Source organism: Oncorhynchus mykiss, chromosome 10 (assembly GCF_013265735.2).
Source record: "Oncorhynchus mykiss isolate Arlee chromosome 10, USDA_OmykA_1.1, whole genome shotgun sequence".
Classification (NCBI taxonomy): domain Eukaryota; kingdom Metazoa; phylum Chordata; class Actinopteri; order Salmoniformes; family Salmonidae; genus Oncorhynchus; species Oncorhynchus mykiss.
The window spans coordinates 34,267,065-34,290,046 of record NC_048574.1 but is presented as its reverse complement, the minus strand read 5'-3'; the positions used below and the strand labels follow the sequence as shown (position 1 = coordinate 34,290,046).

At 42.8% G+C, this 22,982-nt stretch overlaps 1 protein-coding gene across 1 annotated transcript; it reads left to right on the top strand.

The window, feature by feature from the left end:
* The first annotated feature begins 19,394 nt into the window (after positions 1 to 19,394).
* On the top strand, positions 19,395 to 20,386 carry LOC110533693 (olfactory receptor-like protein COR4). The gene has a single exon (XM_021618148.2). The coding sequence runs from the start codon at positions 19,405 to 19,407 to the stop codon at positions 20,347 to 20,349; it is 945 nt and encodes a 314-aa protein (XP_021473823.2). The 5' UTR covers positions 19,395 to 19,404; the 3' UTR covers positions 20,350 to 20,386.
* Positions 20,387 to 22,982: the final 2,596 nt, after the last annotated feature.

Below are 22,982 nucleotides of genomic sequence, written 5' to 3'. Positions count from 1 at the left end.
AGCCCCTTTAAAAAGAAATTCAAGTAGATCTATAAAGACATTTTATTGATCTGCCAGTATTTTCATTTAGAGATTCCGGTAAGCTCTTCGATGTTTCCTTTCATATGTCCTACCAATTATCATTGGATTATTCACAATGGCAACCACTTGTTAGTATATTAAACAAATCTTATTTCTCAGATGGTTGGCTCTACGTGGAGATCTGACCATTTTCATTTGCAGGGATATTGACACTTGACCAGAGTGCAGTCCGGTTGCCTATCCACACATTAGAGAGCACCAGACTTCGTTTTAAATGTTTTAAAAATAAAAAACAAAATCACCTTATTTACACAAGTATTCAGACTTGAAATTGAGCTCAGGTGCATCCTGTTTCGGGGGAGAAGGGCCTTGGTCAGGGAGGTGACCAAGAACCCAATGGTCACTCTGACAGAGCTCCAGTTCCTCTATGGAGATGGGAGAACCTTCCAGAAGCACTCCACCAATCAAGCCTTTATGGTAGAGTGGCCAGACGGGAGCCATTCTTTAGTAAAAGGCACATGAGTTTGCCAAAAGGACTATCAGACCGTGAGAAACAACATTATCTGGTCTGATGAAACCAAGATTGAACTCTGGGGCGAAGGTTTACCTTCCAACAGAACAACAACCCTAAGCACACAGCCAAGACAACACAGGAGTGGTTTCTGGACAAATCTTTGAATGACCTTGAGTGGCCCAGCTATAGCCGGACTTGAACCCGATCTAACATCTCTGGAGACACCTGAAAATAGCTTTTCAGCGATGCTCCCCATCCCACCACAAAGTGAAAACATGTGTTTCAAAATTTTGGCATATTTATTGAAAATTAATACAATGTAAATACAGAAATATTTACATTACGTGTGTATTCACACCCCTGAGTCAATACTTTGTAGAAGCACCTTTGGCAGAGATTGCAGCTCTGAATCGTCTTGGTATGTCTCTATCAGTTTCTCACATCTGGATTTGGGGATTTTCTCTAATTCTTCCTTGCAGATTTTCTCAAGCTCTTTTAGATGGGTAGCGGGGGTGAACAGCAATCTCCATGTTTTAACACAGATTTTCAATGGGTTTCAAGTCTGGGCTTTGGCTGGGCCACTTAATGAGTTTTACACACATTATTGTACTGAAGCCATTCCAGCATTGCTTTGGCTATATGCTTGGAGTCAATGTCCTGTTGGAACGTAACTCCAGTCTAAGGTCATTTGCACTCTGAAGCAGGTTCTCATCAAGGACCTGGCTCCATTCATTGTTCCCTGTAAAAAGTGCAGCACAGGAGGTGCCTACTCAGAACACACATGCTTTAGAGACAGGGATTGAGAGAGAGAGCTGTGTACTGTCCACTAGTTACCTAATAACTATAAGATGTGATCTTTAATGTCCGTCATGATATCATCTATCACCTTTGACTTTATTTCACTTTTACTGTGATCTCAGTTGAGTTTGCCCAATGCCTTGCAGATCCATCGAGGTGTGTATCTGTCCGTCGAGGTGTGTATCTCTTCCTGTCTTCGCAGATGTCTTTGTTGGGGAAGACGCGACTGTACTTTATACAATTATTGCCCCCTTTAGTTGGAGTTAATCCATCCTTATATCCTTCTATGTATCATAGGTCACTCTGAGAGTTATGTAGAGCAAACTTTAAAATAATTCCAGATATTCACTATTCTGGGATTTAAGCCACAAAAGAGGTCATGTAAATTGAGGTCTTGTGGTTGGTAGGACAGGTAGGCCCATATTCCTTCCTCCAGGGTTCCCTGCAAGCACTTACCCTCTCCATTTGCCTAAGAGTAGTACACATATGTCTGATTTCCTTGATGGGTCTCTGTCCGTAGGTACACAGTGAATTATATGGCCAACTGTAGGCTAAAGTCTGCTTTTATGGTGTCTGGAAAACCCTTCTGGCAAAGTGGTGCAAAGCAGTGGAATAGCTTTGCTTATTATAAATGCGGGTCTTTAACGATCAGTATGGATAATGCTCTCTGTGATAGGCCAGGCAAAAACAATGTAATCTCAATATTGACACCCTGGGAATCCCTGTCAGGAGAATAATCATAATCTTCCGCCTCCTGCATGTTACTGGATTATAGCCTCCGATTTCCTTAGGATCTTAGCATCAGCTCAATGGATTCCTATGGACACTCACATTATCACATTATGAGACCAAAAGTATTGGCTCAGCTTAAAAGAGAAAAGGTTTGTTTTCCTACAGGAGACCCATCTGACTGACTTGGAACATGTGAAATAAAAGCGAGACTGGATAGTATTTTCCTCGTCCTATCCCCTCAGCTATCTATAGGTTAGGCCTACTATATTTTTTCTCAACTTTCCTAGTGTTAAGCGCATTGCTTATCTTTACAACAGGAGTATAGTCTACCTAGTCTACCTGGCATGAAAATGAACCACTGGAAAAGGATCCTCCAATCGCTATTTAAGTGCATAGATTAAATTTTTTCCAGCTGCCCCTGTTTCGATACAGGTGCATGATAATGGTCCATTCTAAATCAAAACAAATTTTACACATATATCATTTAGTTCCACGCCCTGACCTTAGAGGTTTTATGTCTCTATTTTGGTTTGGTCAGGGTGTGATCTGGGTGGGCATGTCCCTTTTTCTATGATTTGTATTTCTGTGTGTTTGGCCGGGTGTTGTTCTCAATCAGAGGCAGCTGTCTATCGTTGTCTCTGATTGAGAACCATACTTAGGTAGCCCTTTTCCCACTTCCCACTCAAAGTGGCCAAATAACTTTTTTAAATTAAACACAACCTGCTTTACAAGGGATGTAGAGTCTTAGTGGCCTACATAAGCAGCCTGTGAGTTTCAAGTTTGGGTAAGACAACTTTCACTATAAAAATGCACCTTTATAATAAAAGCATTAAATGCGTAATTGCATTTGTGGTCACTTTTTATTATTGTGTTTTCTGCTAATGGAACATTTGCACTTATATCCTACTACCATGTGCAAATTGTTGCACTTATAATGTGAAGAAATAGCCTTATAGTTTATCAACATTTTAAGCTAAACATTCTGATCTGTTGCGTCAGCCACAGTGCATAAGAAATATATATGTTTTGCATAAAAAAGTCCTCAAATATCCTTGATGTCATGATTATGGCTGAGATAGTGGTCATTGATATGCAGTGAACTTCCACTCCCCACTACCTACTGTCGTGTCTTTGGCTATGTCGGTGTCACGTTCTGACCTTAGTTCTTTTGTTATGTCTTTGTTTTAGTATGGTCAGGGCGTGAGTTGGGTGGGTTGTCTATGTTTGTTTTTCTATGAGTTGGTATTTCTGTGTTTGGCCTGGTATGGTTCTCAATCAGAGGCAGCTGTCAATCGTTGTCCCTGATTGAGAACCATACTTAGGTACCCTGTTTTCACCCTTGATTTGTATGTGATTATTTTCTGCTGAGTGTTTGTATTCTGCACCAGACAGAACTGTTTCGGTTTTGTTCGTTCACTTTGTTGTTTTTTGTTCAGTGTTCAATTTCTTTAGTAAAAATATGGACACTTTCACTTTGCGCATTGATCCTCCGATCCTTCCTACTACTCCTCGTCAGAGGAGGTAGAAGACCGTTACAGCCGGATTAAGTGATATGACATGCTATTCTATAAAATCCTTTCTCCATAACTAATATTACCTGATTGAGCTAATCATGTAAATGTAATTAACTAGAGAGTCGGGGCACCACAAAATAATATTTATAGAGTGGTTATTTTCCGAATAAACTCTTAAAGACCTAGTAACATTTTACATCAATAGCAGTCAATATTAATCGTCACCTTAATTCAGTCTCATCTGAAAGTTGTAAATTCTTGGTTATCTTCACGAACCCTGGCTAACAAGTTGAATCAGCAATACAAAATTGGGTTTAATTATTTATTTACTAAATACCTAACTAATCACACAGAATTACATATACACAGAATTAATCATACCTTGATTACAAATGACATCATAAAGGAAAACGTCAGCTGGTTACACAAAAGATAAGGGGCTGGGTTTGAGTGAAAGAGCGGGAAGACTGAGGGACAAAGGGAGAAGCTGTGCTATCGTAAATATAGGATCTTATGCATTCTAAATTACCGGCCATTTGGAAAAGGAAAATGCAATAAATATTTACTCTGAGCTGCACTTCGGTAGGTTGGTGATAGATGTAAGGCCGCGTTGCCAAACCGAGTCCTTTGTCCTTTGGAGAATGTCTCTGGTGGTCAATTAGATATGTAGTATTAACGTCGTTGTGTGGTAGACGGGATACTCTGTCTGTTCTTTCCTAGCCCGCGTTTGCAGCTGCTGTGGCTAACTCAACGGCTAGAAGGTATCACTTATGTAGTGAATAAGAGTTCAAAGTTCATACCATTTGAAACCAAAGCTCACGCTGAGGTTGGCTTAGTTCTGTAGTTGACATGTTAGTCCTTTTTACGCAGAGGCTGCAGACCTCACGTACTTGGAACAGGAGGTTATATTGTCGTCAAGGCTTTATATAGGAAGGGAGAGGAGGGCGTGTTTGAAAAGTTTTATAACCCATGTCCCTTCACAGGGGCAGGCCACTGATTTAGCTGAGCCCTAACCTTATGAAAACCCAAATCTCTCATTTGGAAGCTAAAATTACATTTAATCTCTTCAACAATAATTTTATATTCAAACATTTAAATTGAACAACAGTTCCCTGTGAATCTAATAACTACAATGTGCAGACTTTCCACTGTAGAGTTTATGTAATCTTATCATTGATGAGAATGTCTCAGATGATAACCGAACTGACATCATATTCATTAAGTACCACCGCATATGTTCAATTGGTCGGATTACCAGAATATAGTTCATTTCCCCCCACCTTCTGATGTTCCCAGAATCTCTATGTTAACTAAAGGGTTTTCAAATGTCACATCAGTAGGGTAGAGAGAGGAAACAGGGGGGAAGAGGTATTTATGACTGTCATAAACCTACCCCCCAGGCCAACATCATGACACTACCCCATACCTGGGTACCAATCTGTTTCTGCTTCATCCATTATGTATTATCTTGTTTCCTGTGGCCTGGTGCAGTCAAAATAACCTGGAGCTGAACACTCTCAAAACTGTGAAGGTGATTGACTTCAGGAAGCGTCCCTCACGACCTCTCCCCCTTGAAATCAATGGCACAGCTGTAAGCATTGGGAGACATTTTAATTTTAATTCCTGGGGACCATCATCTCCCACAACCTCAAGTGGGAGGAAAACTTCACAGCCATCAAGAAGGTACACCAGTGGATGTACTTGCGTCAGCTGAAGAAATTAAAATTCTCATTGACAATACTGATTTAATTCTACACTACCATCATCAAGTCCATCTTCACCTCCTCGATCACTGTGTGGTTCAGGAATACGTCTGCCTGGTCCATGGGAAAACTGCAACATATTGTCCGGTCTGCTGAGAGGGTTATCGGCTGCCACCTACCCTCCATCGAGGTCCTGCACGGCTCCAGCGCAAGGAAGCGTGTGGGAAAGATCATCGCCTCCCTCTTCCATCCTGGACACCCCCTCTTCCAAAGCCTTGCCTCTGGCAAACAGTTTAGGTCAATTACGATCAAAACCTCCTGCCACCTCTTCCTCCTCACCATGGCCCCCACAAACTGGCCACCTGATCCACAATGATCTTCTCATCAACGGACTATGCACCCTGCACCAGTGGTGTAAAGTACTTAGGTAAAAATACTTTAAAGTACTACTTAAGTAGTTTTCTTTGGTATCTTTTACTTTTACTTCACTATATTCCTAAAGAAAATAATGTACTTTTTACTCCAAAAATGTTCCCTGACACCCATAAGTACTCGTTACATTTTGACAGGAAAATTATCTGCTGTGGAAATTCTTGCAAAGTCAATCTTAAATGAATCATTGTTCATTGTCAAAGCTCTGGAGGGGTTCCAACCAACTCAATGTACCAAGTACACATGTCGATCAGGAGCTCCAACGGGACAGTCCCGTTCTTATATACGTACACAGAAAGTAATATTAGCATGATTTAGTGTATTCATCAGTCATAATTAATTAATCATTAATGTTTGGTTCATGCATGTGACTGACCAATACTGGTTCATGCATGTGGCAGACCAATACCTGACAAGGCTTCTTCTCTCCAAGCTGAGACCTTGAAACTGAGATATCCCTTTCATTCTCAAAACAAGGTTCTGGGCATACTGCCAAATTGCAGATACTGATAGTGAGGTGTTCAATCGGTCACTTGCATGAACACAGAAATGGGTTATTATAAAAGCATAAACAGAACACAGAAATGCTTTATTACAAAAGCACAAACGTAAAAATGTCCATTACGTTCCATCCGTTGTAGTTTCCGGCGCCGACTGAGATGGGTGCCTCGCTTCGCGTTCCTAGGAAACTATGCAGTATTTTTTTAAATGTATTCATTCTTACATTGTTACCCCAGGAAATCGTAAGTTTTATTACATACAGCTGGGAGGAACTATTGGATATAAGAGCAACGTAAACTTACCAACATTACGACCAGAAATACGACTTTCCCGAAGTGGATCCTCTGTTTGGTCCACCTCCCAGGACAATGGATCGGATCACAGCTGGCGACCCAAAACAATGGCGCCGCAGAAGGGACAGACGGAGCGGTCTTCTGGTCAGGCTCCATACACACCACATTGCGCTCCGCTCCCGAGTATACTACTCGCCAATGTCCAGTCTCTTGACAACAAGGTAGACAAAATCCGAGCAAGGGTTGCCTTCCAGAGGGACATCAGAGATTGTAATGTTCTTTGTTTCCCGGAAACATGGTTCACTCGGGATACATTATCAGAGTCGGTACAGCCACCTGGTTTCTTCACGCATTTCGCAGACAGAAACAAACAACTCTTTGGTAAGAAGAAGGGCGGGGGTGTATGCCTTATGATTAACGAGACGTGGTGTGATCATAACAAAATACAGGAACTCAAGTCCTTTTGTTCACCTGACCTAGAATTCCTTACAATCAAATGAGAGAGAGAATTCTCTTCGATTACAATCCCAGTCGTGTATATCCCCCCCAAGCAGTCACATCGACGGCCCTGAAAGAACTTCATTGGACTCTATCTAAACTGGAAACCACATATCCTGAGGCTGCATTTATTGTAGCTGGGGATTTTAACTTAGGGCTGCAATCCCGTTAACAACAGAAATCTCATAATTAAAATTCCTCAAACATACATGTATCACATACCGTTTTAAAGGTAATCTTGTTGTTAATCCCACACAGTGTCCGATTTTAAATAGGCTTTACAGCGAAAGCACCACAAACGATTATGATAGGTCACCACCAACTCACAGAATACTTTTTCTGTGGCGCCATTTTTCCAGCCAAAGAGAGGAGTCACAAAAAGCATAAATATAGATAAAATGAATCACTAACCTTTGATCTTCATCAGATGACACTCATATGACTTCATGTTACACAATACATGTATGTTTTGTTTGATAAAGTTCATATTTATATAAAAAAATCTCAGTATACATTGGCGTGTTACGTTCACTAGTTCCAAAAACATCCTGTGATATTGCAGAGAGCCACATCATTTTACAGAAATACTCATTATAAATGTTGATAAATTCATTGTTAGACATGGAAATATAGATATACCTCTCCTTAATGTAACCACTGTGTCAGATTTCAAAAAAACTTTACGGAAAAAGCATACCATGCAATAATCTGAGATGGCACTCAGAAAATAAATTATCCGCCATGTTGGAGTCAACAGAAATCAGAAATAACATTATAACTATTCCCTTACCTTTGACGATCTTCATCAGAATGCACTCCCAGGAATCCTAGTTCCACAATAAATGCTTGATTTGTTCGATAATGTCCATTATCCTTTCATCCAAGCTACTACTCAATACTGCCCCTGCAGCCATAAGAGGTTAATAAGGCTAATCTGAAAACAAGGCCCGCTAAATTTTTATCAGCTTTAAGAATGTGCGACCCGGGCTGGCAAACCCCTGGATCAGTGTTACTCTAACTTTTGTGTCGCATTAAAAGCCCTACCCATCCCTCATTTTGGAAAATCTGACCACGACTCCGTTTTGTTGCTCCCAGCCTGTAGACAGAAACTAAAACAGGAAACGACCATGCTCAGGTCTGTTCAACGCTGGTCCGACCAATCGGAGTCCACACTTCAAGATTGCTTCGATCACGTGGACTGGGATATGTTCCGCATAGCGTTGGACAATAACATTGATGAATATGCTGATTCGGTGAGTGAGTTTATTAGCAAGTGCATCGGTGATGTTGTACCCACAGCGACTATTAAAACCTTCCCCAACCAGAAACCATGGATTGATGGCAGCATTCACACAAAACTGAAAGCGCGTACCACTGCTTTTAATCAGGGCAAGGCGAACGGAAACGAATACAAACAGTGTAGCTATTCCCTCCACAAGGCAATCAAACAAGCTAAGCGTCAGTATAGAGACAAAGTAGAGTCGCAATTCAACGGCTCAGACACGAGAGGTATGTGGCAGGGTCTACAGTCAATCATGGATTACAAAAAGAAAACCAGCCCCGTCGCGGACCACGATGTCTTACTCCCAGACAAACTAAACTACTTCTTTGCTCGCTTTGAGGACAATACAGTGCCACTGACACGGTCTGCTACCAAAACCTGCAGGCTCTCCTTCACTGCAGCCAGCGTGACCAAAACATTTAACCTCTCTGGGATCGTTCGGGACGTGAGCATACCACCTCTCAACAGCCAGTGAAACTGCAGGGCACCAAATTCAAAACAACAGAAATCCCATAATTAACATTCCTCAAACATGGAAGTATTTCACACCATTTAAACTTCTCGTTAATCCAACCACAGTGTTCGATTTCAAAAACGCTTTTCCGCGAAAGCACAACATGTTAGGTCAGCAACTAGTCACAGAAAGCATTCAGCCATTTTCCAACCAAAGAGAGGAGTCACAAAAAGCAGAAATATAGATAAACTGAATCACTAACCTTTGATGATCTTCATCAGATGACACTCATAGGACTTCATGTTACACAATATATGTATATTTTGTTCGGTAAAGTTCATATTTATATCCATAAATCTGAGTTTACATTGGTGCGTTACGTTCAGTAGTTCCAAAAACATCCGGTGATTTTGTAGAGAGCCACATCAATTCACAGAAATACTTATAATAAACATTGATAAAAGATACATCTACTATGCACGGAATTATAGATACACTTTGTAGCAGTCTTCTTCCTTCTCTGACGAGGAGTAGTAGGAAGGATCGGAGGAACAATGCACAGCGTGGTAAGTGTTCATGATACTTTTAATAGAACACAGAAAAATATAAAATAACAACGTGAAATAACAAAAACCAAAACAGTTCTGTGTGGAACACACAGACACAGAAAATAGGAAACAATCACCCACAACTCAAGGGTGAAAACAGGCTACCTAAGTATGGTTCTCAATCAGGGACAACGATTGACAGCTGCCTCTGACTGAGAACCATACCAGGCCAAACACAGAAATCCCAAATCATAGAAAAAAGAACATAGACTGCCGACCCCAACTCACGCCCTGACCATACTAAAACGAAGACAAAACAAAGGAACTAAGGTCAGAACGTGACAGTACCCCCCCCGCCCCAAAGGTGCGGACTCCGGCCGCAAAACCTGAACCTATAGGGGAGGGTCTGGGTGGGCGTCTGTCCGCGGTGGCGGCTCTGGCGCGGGACGTGGACCCCACTCTATCATAGTCTTTGTCCGCCTCTTAACTTCGTATGGTATTGGGTACACTTGCGTCCCACTTGGCCAAAAGCCAGGGAAAATGCAGCGCGGCAAATTCAAATAAATGTATATAAAAATCTAACTTTCATTAAAGCACACATGTAAGATACTAAGTTAAAGCTACACTCGTTGTGAATCCAGCCAACATGTCAGATTTTAAAAAGGCTTTTCGGCGAAAGCATAAGAAGCTATTATCTGATGATAGCACAACAGTAAACAAAGAGGGTAGCATATTTCAACCCTGCAGGCGCTACACAAAACGCAGAAATAAAATATACAACATGCCTTACCTTTGACGAGGTTCTTTTGTTGGCACTCCAATATGTCCCATAAACATCACAATTGGTCCTTTTGTTCGATTAATTCCGTCCATATATATCCAAAATGTCTATTTATTTGGCAAGAAAAAAAAGCTTCCAAATTGCGCAACGTCACTACAAAATATTTAAAAAGTTGCCTGTAAACATTTCAAACTACTTTTGTAATACAACTTTAGGTATTTTTAAACGTTAATAATCGATCAAATTGAAGATGGGTCTATCTGTGTTCAATACAGGAAGACAACAAACCAAGCTACTTTTCAAGTCTTGCGCCACTCAACAGTGTTACGCAGTTCCTAGATGGCCGTACTTCTTCATTGCACAAATGAATATCCTCAACCAAATTCCAAAGACTGGTGACATCCAGTGGAAGCAGTAGGAACTGAAAACAAGTTCCTAAGAAATATCGTTTCCCAATGAGAACTCAGTGAACAGACAGAGACCTAAAAAAATAAATAATAATCTGAACGGTTAGTCCTCGGGGTTTTGCCTGCTACATAAGTTATGTTATACTCACAGACATGATCCAAACAGTTTTAGAAATTTCAGAGTGTTTTCTATCCAAATCTACTAATAAGATGCATATCTTTTATTCTTGGCATGAGTAGCAGGAAGTTGAAATTGGGCACACTATTTATCCAAAAGTGAAAATGCTGCCCCCTATACCATAAGAAGTTAACCCGCCTCCGTGGCCTATTTAGAGCGGCGACCCTCGCCGCCGACCTCGGACTGGGGACCCTAGCAACGGGTCCCGAATGGATAGGAGATTCCGGCAGCACCGGACAGGCGGGAGACTCCGGCAGCTCCGGAGTGAAGGGCGATTCCGGCAGCGCCGGAGTGACGGGCGATTCCGGCAGCGCCGGAGTGACGGGCGATTCCGGCAGCGCCGGAGTGACGGGCGATTCCGGCAGCGCCGGAGTGACGGGCGATTCCGGCAGCGCCGGAGTGACGGGCGATTCCGGCAGCGCCGGAGTGACGGGCGATTCCGGCAGCGCCGGAGTGACGGGCGATTCCGGCAGCGCCGGAGTAACGGACGGCTCTGGCAGCTCCTGACTGACAGGCGGCTCTGGCAGCTCCTGACTGACAGGCGGCTCTGGCAGCTCAGGACAGACGGGCGACTCTGGCAGCTCAGGACAGACGGGCGACTCTGGCAGCTCAGGACAGACGGGCGACTCTGGCAGCTCAGGACAGACGGGCGACTCTGGCAGCTCAGGACAGACGGGCGACTCTGGCAGCTCAGGACAGACGGGCGACTCTGGCAGCTCAGGACAGACGGGCGACTCTGGCAGCTCAGGACAGACGGGCGAATCTGGCAGCTCAGGACAGACGGGCGACTCTGGCAGCTCAGGACAGACGGGCGACTCTGGCAGCTCAGGACAGACGAGAGACTCTGGCAGCTCAGGACAGACGAGAGACTCTGGCAGCTCAGGACAGACGGGAGACTCTGGCAGCTCAGGACAGACGGGAGACTCTGGCAGCTCAGGACAGACGGGAGACTCTAGCAGCTCAGGACAGATGGGAGACTCTGGCAGCGCTGGACAGTACCTGTAGGGAGGAGAAGGAGAGACAGCCTGGTGCGGGGGGCTGCCACCAGAGGCCTGGTGTGTGGAGGAGGCACCGGATAGACTGGACCGTGGAGGCGCACTGGAGGTCTCGAGCACCGAGCCTGCACAACCCTACCTGGCTGGATGCTCCCCGTAGCCAGGCCAGTGCGGCGAGGAGGAATAGACCGCACTATGATGTGCCGGCGAACCGGGGACACCATGCGTAGGGCTGCTGCTATGTACCCCGGCCCGAGGAGACGCATTGGAGACCAGATGCGCTGAGCCGGCTTCATGGCACCTGGCTCGATGCCCACTCTAGCCCGGCCGATACGAGGCGCTGCTATGTAACGCACCGGGCTATGCCTGCGCACCGGGGACCTGTGCGTCTCACGGCATAACACGGTGCCTGCCCGGCACTCTTTCCACGGTAAGCATGGGGAGATGGCTCAGGTCTCCTACCTGACTTAGCCACACTCCCTGTGTCTCCCCCCCAATAAATTTTTTTGGGGCTGCCTCTTGTCCCAGACGCGCTGCCATATTAGCTCCTCATAATGCTGCGGCTATATTCTCCCGGCTGTACCCAGGGTCCCTTGCCATCCAAGATCTCCTCCCAAGTTCAGGAGTCTTGAACCCGCTCCTGGGTACCACGCTGCTTGGTCCGGTTGTGGTGGGTGATTCTGTCGCAGTCTTCTTCCTCCTCTGACGAGGAGTAGTAGGAAGGATCGGAGGACCAATGGTGTGGTAAGGAACACGTGGTAAGTGTTCATGATACTTTTAATAGAACACAGAAAAATACAAAATAACAACGTGAAATAACAAAAACCGGAACAGTTCCGTGTGGAACACACAGACACAGAAAATTGGAAACAATCACCCACAACTCAAGGGTGAAAACAGGCTACCTAAGTATGGTTCTCAATCAGGGACAACGATTGACAGCTGCCTCTGATTGAGAACCATACCAAGCCAAACACAGAAATCCCAAATCATAGAAAAAAGAACATAGACTGCCCACCCCAACTCATGCCCTGGCCATACTAAAACAAAGACAAAACAAAGGAACTAAGGTCAGAACGTGACACACTTCTCCTTAACCTCTTGGATCTCTAGGGGCGCTATTTCATTTTTGGATAAAAAACGTTCCCGTTTTAAGCGCAATATTTTGTCACGAAAAGATGCTCGACTATGCATATTATTGACCGTTTTGGAAAGAAAACACACTGAAGTTTCAGAATCTGCAAAGATATTGTCTGTAAGTGCCCCAGAACTCATTCTACAGGCGAAACCAAGATGATGCGTCAAGCAGGAAATGAGCAGAATCTCTGAAGCTCTGTTTTCCATTGTCTCCTTATATGGCTGTGATTGCGCAAGGAATGAGCCTACACTTTCTGTCGTTTCCCCAAGGTGTTTGCAGCATTGTGACGTATTTGTAGGCATATCATTGGAAGATTGACCATAAGAGACTACATTTTCCAAGTGTCCGCCTGGTGTCCTGCGTGGAATTCGGTGCGCAAACGCCAGCTGCTTGTACTTTTCCATTTGATTGAGGGGAGAAACCATGCTTCCACGAACGATATATCATTGAAGAGATATGTGAAAAACACCTTGAGGATTGATTCTAAACAACGTTTGCCATGTTTTCAGTCGATATTATGGAGTTAATTTGGAAAAAAGTTCGCGTTTTGAGGACTGAATTTTCGTTTTTTTTTTTGGTAGCCAAATGTGATGTACAAAACGGAGCTATTTCTAATACACAAATAATCTTTTTTGGAAAAACTGAGCATCTGCTAACTAACTGAGTCTCCTCATTGAAAACATCCAAAGTTCTTCAAAGGTAAATGATTTTATTTGAAGGCTTTTATGTTTTTGTTGAAATCTTGTGTGCTGGATGCTAACATTAATGCTAACGCTAAATGCTACGCTAGCTAGCCACTTTTACACAAATGATTGTTTTCCTATGGTTGAGAAGCATATTTTGAAAATCTGAGATGACAGTGTTTACAAAAGGCTAAGCTTGAGAGATGGCATATTTATTTAATTTCATTTGCGATTTTCATGAATAGTTAACGTTGTGTTATGGTAATGAGCTTAGGTCTGTAAATAGAATCGCGGATCCGGGTTTGGTCGACGCAACAGGTTAATGCAACTGCTGTGTCAGATTTAAAAAAAACTTTACCGAAAAAGCACGCCATGCTATAATCTGAGTACAGCGCTCAGAGCCCATACATATATCCTCCATGTTGTGGAGTCAACATTAGTCAGAATAGCATTATAAATATTCACTTACCTTTGATGATCTTCATCAGAATGCACTCCCAGGAATCCCAGTTCCACAATAAATGTTTGTTTTGTTCGATGATGTCCATCATTTATGTCAAAATAGCTCCTTTTGTTAGCGCGTTCAGTCCAGTAATCCACATTCATGAGGTGCGTTCACTAGTTTCAGACAAAGTCCAAAAAGTTCCGTTACAGTTCATAGAAACATGTCAAACGATATATGGAATCAATCTTTAGGATGTTTTTAACATAAATCTTCAATAATGTTCCAACCGGAGAATTCCTTTGTCTTCAGAAATTAAGCGGAACGCAGCTACCTTTCACGTGAGCGCTCGAGACTGAGCTTGTGGCTGCTGGCAGACCTCTGACTCAATCCCCTCTCATTCCCCCTCCTTTATAGTAGAAGCATCTAACAACTTTCAAAAGACAGTTGACATCTAGTGGAAGCCTTAGGAAGTGCAAAATGACCATTATCCCACTGTGTATTCGATAGGGGCTGAGTTAACCTCTAGCGACGAGCAATCCCGTGTCCGGGAGCGTAATCATAGCCTCAAGCGCATTACCATAACGCAACGTTTCCTATTCATGAAAATCGCAAATGAAATGAAATAAATATATTGAACCACAAGCTTAGCCTTTTGTTAACAACACTGTCATCTCAGATTTTCAAAATATGCTTTTCAACCAAAGCTACACAAGCATTTGTGTAAGAGTATTGATAGCCTAGCATAGCATTAAGCCTAGCATTCAGCAGGCAACATTTTCACAAAAACAAGAAAAGCATTCAAATAAAATAATTTACCTTTGAAGAACTTCGGATGATTTCAATGACGAGACTCTTTTTCCAAAAAGATTATTTGTGTTGGCAAAATAGCTCCGTTTTGTTCATCACGTTTGGCTAAGGAAAATACCGGAAAATGCAGTCACTACAACGCCAAACTTTTTTCCAAATGAGCTCCATAATATTGACAGAAACATGGCAAACGTTGTTTAGAATCAATCCTCAAGGTGTTTTTCACATATCTATTCGATAATATATCAGTCGTGACAGTTGGTTTCTCATCAGAAGCAAACGGAAAAATACTGCAGCTGGAGATTACGCAATAATTGCAACGGAGGACACCAAGCGACCACCTGGTAGATGTAGTCTCTTATGGTCAATCTTCCAATGATATGCCTACAAATACGTCACAAAGCTGTCGACACCTTGGGGAAGCGACAGAAAGCCTAAGCTCATTCGTGGCCCATTCACAGCCATATAAGGAGTCATTGGCATGAGGCGGTTTCAAAAAATGCGGCACTTCCTGATTGGATTTTTATCTGGGTTTCGCCTGTAACATCAGTTCTGTGGCACTCACAGACAATATCTTTGCAGTTTTGGAAACGTCAGAGTGTTTTCTTTCCAAAGCTGTCAATTATATGCATAGTCGAGCATCTTTTCGTGACAAAATATCTTGTTTAAAACGGGAACGTTTTTCATCCAAAAATTAAAATAGCGCCCCCTATATCCAAGAAGTTTAAAAACTACAAACCTCAGATTTCCCAGGTTTTTGCCTGCCATATGAGTTCTGTTATACTCACAGACATCATTCAAACAGTTTTAGAAACCTCAGAGTGTTTCCTATCCAAATATACTAACTATGCATATGCATATTCTAGCTTTTATGGCTGAGTAGCAGGCAGCTTAATTTGGGCACGCTTTTCATCCAAAATTCCCAATACTGCCCCCTACCCCAAAGAAGTTAAAGGTGTTAACCCACGGCATCCCTAGCCGTGTCCTCAGAGCATGCGCAGACCAGCTGGCTGGTGTGTTTACGGACATATTCAATCAATCCTTATCCCAGTCTGCTGTTCCCACATGCTTCAAGATTGTTTCTGTACCCAAGGAAGCTAAGGTAACTGAGCTAAATGACTATCGCCCCGTAGCACTCACTTCCGTCATCATGAAGTGCTTTGAGAGACTAGTCAAGGACCATATCCCCTCCACCCTACCTGACACCCTAGACCCACTCCAATTTGCTTACCGCCCCAATAGGTCCACAGACGACGCAATCACAATCACATTGCACACTGCCCTAACCCATCTGGACAAGAGGAGTACCTATGTAAGAATGCTGTTTATTGACTACAGCTCACCATTTAACACTATAGTATCCCCCAACCTGTGCAACTGGGTCCTGGACTTCCTGACGGGCCGCCCCCAGGTGGTGAGGGTAAGAAACAACATCTCCATCCCGCTGATTCTCAACACTGGGGCCCCACAAGGGAGCGTTCTCAGCCCTCTCCTCTATTCCCTTTTCACCCATGACTGCGTGGCTTTCATTTGTGCTCATGGACTACGCTCTTTAATTCAAACCACAGGTTTTCAATAGGGTTCAAGCCTGGAGACTGAGATGTACATTGCAAAATGTTTATTTTGTGGTCAAATAACTATTTATTTGTGGATTTTGATTAGTGCTTGGGATTAGGGTCTCGCTGGAAGATCCACTTGCGGCTAAGTGTCAGCCTCCTGGCAGAGTCAACCAGGTTTTTGGCTAAAATGTCCTGGTACTTGGTAAAAGTTAATGATGCCGTTGACTTTAACAAGGGCCACAGGACGAGATGAATCAAAACAGCCTCATAACATCAAATATCCACCAGCATATTTTACCGTAGGTGTGACATATTTTTCTGCATATGCTTCTGTTTTTCAATGCCAAACCCAGCACTGGTGTACGTGGCCGAAGATATCTATTTTCATGTGATCTGACTAGCACTGCCTGGAGTTTGATTAACGGCAATGGCACATGGCTTGGAACCGCACATGACATGGAAATAGAGCTCTTTGGCAACGTACACCAATGGTGGGTTCGGCATAAAATTGGATGCATATGCAGTAAAGAACCTCATACCTACTGTAAAATATGATGGTGGAATATTGATGTCTTTTTTATATATTATTTTTCTCAGAGCAGTTGTATTTTTTTTGCATACAGTATACTTCACTATTTGTATTATTTATTTAATACAGGCTTTTTTTGCTTTTTTGCTTCATCAAGGGTGCCAATAATTTTGGATCTGCCTGTATACAGCGCCTTCAGAAAGTATTCAGACCCCTTGACTTTTTCCACATTTTGTTACATTGAAGCCTTATTCTAAAATGGATAAAATAAAACAATTATTCAGCAATCTACACACAATACCCCATAATGACAAAATGAAAAAAGGTATTTAGAAATGTTAGAAAAGGTATTCAAAACTAAAAATCCTAAATACCTTATTTACATAACTATTCAGACCCTTTGCTGTGAGACTAGAAATTGAGCTCAGTTGCATCCTGTTTCCATTGATCATCCTTGATATGTTTTTACAACTTGATTGGAGTCCGTCCACCTGTGCTAAATTCAATTGATTAAACATAATTTTGTCACGTTCTGACCTCTATTTCCGTTGTTTTGTATTCATTTAGTATGGTCAGGGCGTGAGTTGGGTGGGCAGTCTATGTTTGTTTTTCTATGTTTTGGGGCATTTCTATGTTTTCGGCCTAGTATGGTTCTCAATCAGAGGCAGGTGTCATTAGTTGTCTCTGATTGAGAATCATACTTAGGTAGCCTGGGTTGCACTGTTTGTTTGTGGGTGATTGTCTATGTCAGTGGCTTATGTCAGAACAGGTCTATTTTGTTAGCTTCACGGTCGTCATTTCTTTATTGTTTTGTATGCAGTGTCAGTATTTTCTTTATTAAAGATTTACCATGGACACTTACCACGCCGCATTTTGGTCTTCCGATCCATCTCGCCTCTCCTCTTCAGATGAAGAGGAAGACGACCGTGACAAATTTGGAAGTGCACACACCTGTCTATATAAGGTCCCACATCTGACAGTGCATGTATGAGCAAAAACCAAGCCAGGAGGTCGAAGGAATTGTCCGTAGAGCTCCGAGACAGGATTGTGTTGAGGCACAGATCTGGGGAAGGCTACCAAAACATTTCTGCAGCATTGAATGTCCACAAGAACACAGCGGCCTCCATCATTCTTAAATGGAAGAATTTTAGAACCACCAAGACTCTTCCTAGAGCTGGCCACCCGGCCAAATTGACCAATCAGGGGAGAAGGCCCTTGATCAGGGAGGTGACCAAGAACCCGATGGTCACTCTGACAGAGCTCTAGAGTTCATCTGTGGAGATGTGAGAACCTTCCAGAAGGACAACAATCTCTGCAGCACTCCACCTTTCAGGCCTTTATGGTAGAGTGGCCAAATGGAAGCCACTCCTCAGTAAAAGGTATATGACAGCCTGCTTGGAGTTTGCCAAAAAGCACGGAGCAAAGTATAAAAAGATCCTTGATGAACACCTGCTCCAGAGTGCTTAGGACCTCAGACTGGGGGGAAGGTTCACCTTCCAACAGGACAACGACACTAAGCAGACAGCCAAGACAACCCAGGAGTGGCTTCGGGACAAGTCTCTGAATGTCATTGAGTGGCCCAGCCAGAGCCTGGACTTGAACCCGATCGAACATCTCTGGAGAAACCTGAAAATATATGAAATAGAATTAAAGAATAAATTAAAGAATTAAGAAAATAGCTGTGCAGCAATTCTCCCCATCCAACCTGACAGAGTTTGAGAGGATCTGCAGAGAAGAATGGGAGAAACTCCCCAAATACAGGCGTGCGAAGCTTGTAGCGTCATACCTAAGAAGACTTGAGGCTGTAATCGCTGCCAAAGGTGTTTCAACAAAGTACTGTAAACGTAAAATTTCAGTTGTGTTATTTTTTATAAATTAGCAAAAATTTGTAAAAAACAGTTTTTGCTTTGTCATTAGGGGGTAATGCGTCCAGATTGATGAGGGAAAAAACAATGTAATACATTTTAGAATAAGGCTGTAACCTAACAAAATGTGGAAAAAGCTAAAGGGTCTGAATAAGTTCCGAATATAATGTATACTGGCACTAGGCCAGCACGTTAATGTTGAACCCTGGCGGGTTAGGCTTATAGACTGTAGGTGAGTTACTGAACCTGAGAGATGAGACAAATTTAGAGCCTGTTGCTTGGCAGCGGTTTCCCCACAGAGTACTGTGACCGAACCTACGGTACATACCCCAGCATTAGAGATACCACCCCTAACCTAATAAAAGGTGGTGGTGTTGCTTTTTCTGGCTGGTGTTTCAGATAGGGTGAACTGGACACAGAGGAATCTAGTTGAATAACTTCTCACTCTCTCTCTCTGTCAATGGTATGAGATGTTAGAATAAAGCCTGTATGTTTATGTAGCAGGGGCCGTTTATTAAATTAAGTGAGTGGCGTCTATGTATACACCTTTTTCATTAGCCATTTACATTTTCTTTAACTTTGACTAAGTCATTCCAGTTTCACATGAAATTGGTGGCAGTGTCGGGATTTGATTAGAAATATAATACATTTTTGGATTGATTGGAACTGTATCTTATGTGTTTTTCTATTAATTCTCTTCTCTCTTTCAGGTCTCTCCGCCCCTCAGATGGAGAACCATACATACAATGCGCATGTTCTCCTCCTAGAGGGGTTAAACGTCACCCACCAGTCCTCCTACCCTGCCTTCATCATCCTCCTTGTTATCTACATCTTCACAATGGTGGCCAACATCAGCCTCGCAGTGGTGATCTGCATGGAGAGGAGCCTGCACCAGCCCATGTACATCCTCCTTTGCAACATGTCTTTCAACGATGCTCTCAGCATCACCACCTTCATACCTCGAGCGCTGAGTGATATTTTCAAAGCAAGTGCAGAAAGATATATTACCTATGTTGAGTGTGCCATACAAGCGTTCTGCGGTCACATGTTTGCTACGACCGGACATACAATACTAATGATCATGGCTTTTGACAGGTATATGGCCATCTGCAACCCTTTGCGATACGCCACCATCATGAACAACAAAATGCTGGTAAAACTGTGTGTGTTTGCCTGGGGTGTGGCATTTCTCTTTGTGGCGGTCCTTATAGGTCTCTCTGTCCGCTTATCACGCTGCAGGTCAAACGTTTTCAATCCTTTCTGTGACAACGCTTCGTTATTCAAGCTCTCCTGTGAGAGTGTGTTTATAAATGACATATACGGACTCTTTTTCACTGCGCTCCTTTTTATCGCCTCCATTTTGAGTGTGTCTCTGACATACATTAGGATCACCATGGTGTGTGTGCGGAGTAAGAGCAAGTCGCTGAACAGCAAAGCCCTGAACACTTGTTTCACACACCTGGCTGTATACGTCATCATGCTGATGACAGGTTTCATCATTGTCTTTCTTCATCGGTACCCACAGTGGTCAAATCACAGGAAAGTGGCGTCCATTATATTTCCTCTGGTTGCTCCTTGTCTTAACCCAATTATCTATGGGCTTCAGTCCAAAGAGATTTACAAAGTGTTAAAGAATATGTTCCAGTCCAAGATTATGTCTCTTCGATTGTAATATACTTTTTAATGTGTAAAAGTGAATAAAAAGTGTTTGTCCCTATTGAAATGCCCCACTAGTAATGCTGTCTTTGTAAACTAGGGTCAATGTTAATAAGGATCACCTTTTTTCAATTTTTGCCTAAAATGACATACCCAAATCTAACTGCCTGTAGCTCAGGACCTGAAGCAAGGATGTGCATATTCCTGATACCATTTGAAAGGAAACACTTTGAAGTTTGTGGAAATGTGAAATTAATGTAGGAGAATATATCACATTAGATCTGGTAAAAGAAAATACAAACAAAAAAACATGAATTAGTTTAATACATTTTTTTGTTATCATTTTTGAAATGCAAGAGAAAGGCCATAATAAAAAAAATATGTTTAGACGCAATTTAGATTTTGGCCACTAGATGTCAGCAGTGTATGTGCAAAGTTTCAGACTGATCCAGTGAAGCGCCAGAAACAGCAGGGGTGTTACATCTGCTCCTGCCACGCCCTCTACTTCTCATCCTGGACCCCCCTAACCTGCCACCACTCCCCCAGTGCGCTCTCTCTCTTTCTCTCTCTCTCTCTGTCTCTCTATGTGATTGTGTGAGTGGAGACAGGTGTGCTGGAAGCAGAGCAGATTCCCACCAGCTATAACCTGTTCCATAATCAAGAACCCTACAAACTCAGCCCTGCCACGTCCACGCTGCCAGATCGTAGCCTCTACTCAGTCATTCAGCATTTCTAGCTGTTTGTTCCTGCATAGATTTTGTTATCCTGTTGTGCCTGTTTTCCCTAGACTCACGTACAGTCCCGTCTACTCTGACTCTGGTACCTGTCTCCAGTCCCTCATCTCCTCAGTCCTGCTTTTCTGCCCTGGATCCCCGCTACTGGGATTAGGGTCTCTCTACTGCTTCATTGGATTCCGCTCCAGACCTGTTTACCCGATTCCTAATCTCCTTGCCCTCAGCCTCAGTCTGGATTCCCTACTACCTGCCCGAGATTCTCCACCCCATCTCCTCTCCCGCTTTTCAATAAATACATTGGTTACCTATCCTTGTCTCCTCGTCTAAGTCTGCATTTGGGATCACCTGCTCCGCACCGTGTAACAAGGGGTTCAAACTTTAAAACCCAGTTCCCACATTTGATATAAACATTTATTTGATCAAACAAAACTATGCTACATTTTATCTCTGGGACACTCAGAATGACCAATCAGAGCAAGATTATTGAATGTGAGTACCTTCAGAGGTGAATGTATCAAACCAGTTGCTGTGCAAATTTTTTTTTGTGGTTGTGCACTCTCCTCAAACAAAAGCATGGAATGTTTTCACTAATTGTCACACCAGCCTTCGCTGTCCAGCTCAGGTGTTCGGGGTCGTCGGCCTTCTAGCTGCTGCCGAACCTACTGCTGGCAAACGCCCTTTACTCATCAACCCCGGACTCTCATCATCATTACACACACCTGGTTACATCCCCCACTCTATCACTGTATATGTATACATACTCCCTCTGCCATTTTACTTTGTTGGTCATTCTAAATGTTACTTGAATTCCTGAGAGGAATCTCTCCTACTATTTCCTGTGCACTGTATATTTTACACTTTGTGTTCGCCCTGTGCCTTTTTGTTCATGAAGATACATTTTGAGCACAACAACGTTTGGGTCACGTCCCTCTTTGATCTCTGGTGCTTAAGAAATTCAGAAGTTCTAAACCTGCGACTGCCTCCTGCCTACTCCTCTCTACACCAGTGACGGTAATAGCTACTGTAAATTGGACAGTGCAGTTAGATTAACAAGAATTTGAGCTTTCTGCCCATATAAGACATGTCTATGTCCTGGGAAATGTTCTTGTTACTTACACCATCAAGCTAATCACATTAGCGCACGTTAGCTCAACCATCCCGGTGGAGGAACACCGATCTCGTAGAGGTTATTAACAAGGGTTAGCAAATTAAATCTGTCAAAGTAGCAGTGGGATTTGCTGAGGCCAAGTTTTCTCCTTGCCATTAACACTAATCTATCAAATCAGCCTGTCCACAACCTCACTCATGTATATTGATATATACACTTTGACAAATCCAATCAGTAGTCGGAGTAGAATCATAATTGGAAGACAGTTGAAAAGCATAGGCGCATCGGCATATAAGTGATATTCTAGACAGATTTTCAATCCACTGTATGAGCTACTTAGTTCATAGAACTGCAGTTAGTACAATGCCTTCTGAAAGTATTCACATCACTTTTTCCAAATTTTGTTGTGTTACAGCCTGAATTAAAAATTTATTAAATTAAGATTTTTGGGTCAATGGTCTACACACAATACCCCATAATGTCAAAGCGGAGTTATGTTTTTCAATATTTTTTACAAATGAAAAAGTGAAATGTCTTGAGTCAATAAGTATTCAATCCCTTTGTTATTGCAAGCCTAAATAAGTTCAGGAGTAAACATTGGGACTCACTCTGTGTGCAATAATACTGTTTAACATGATTTTTTAATGACAACCTCATCTTTGTACCCCACACATATAATCATCTGTAAGGTCCCGCTGTCGAGCAGTGAATTTCAAACACAGATTCAACCACAAAGACCAGGGAGGTTTTCCAATGCTCTGCAAAGACTGGCCCCTATTGGCAGATTGGTTGAAAAAAGCAGACACT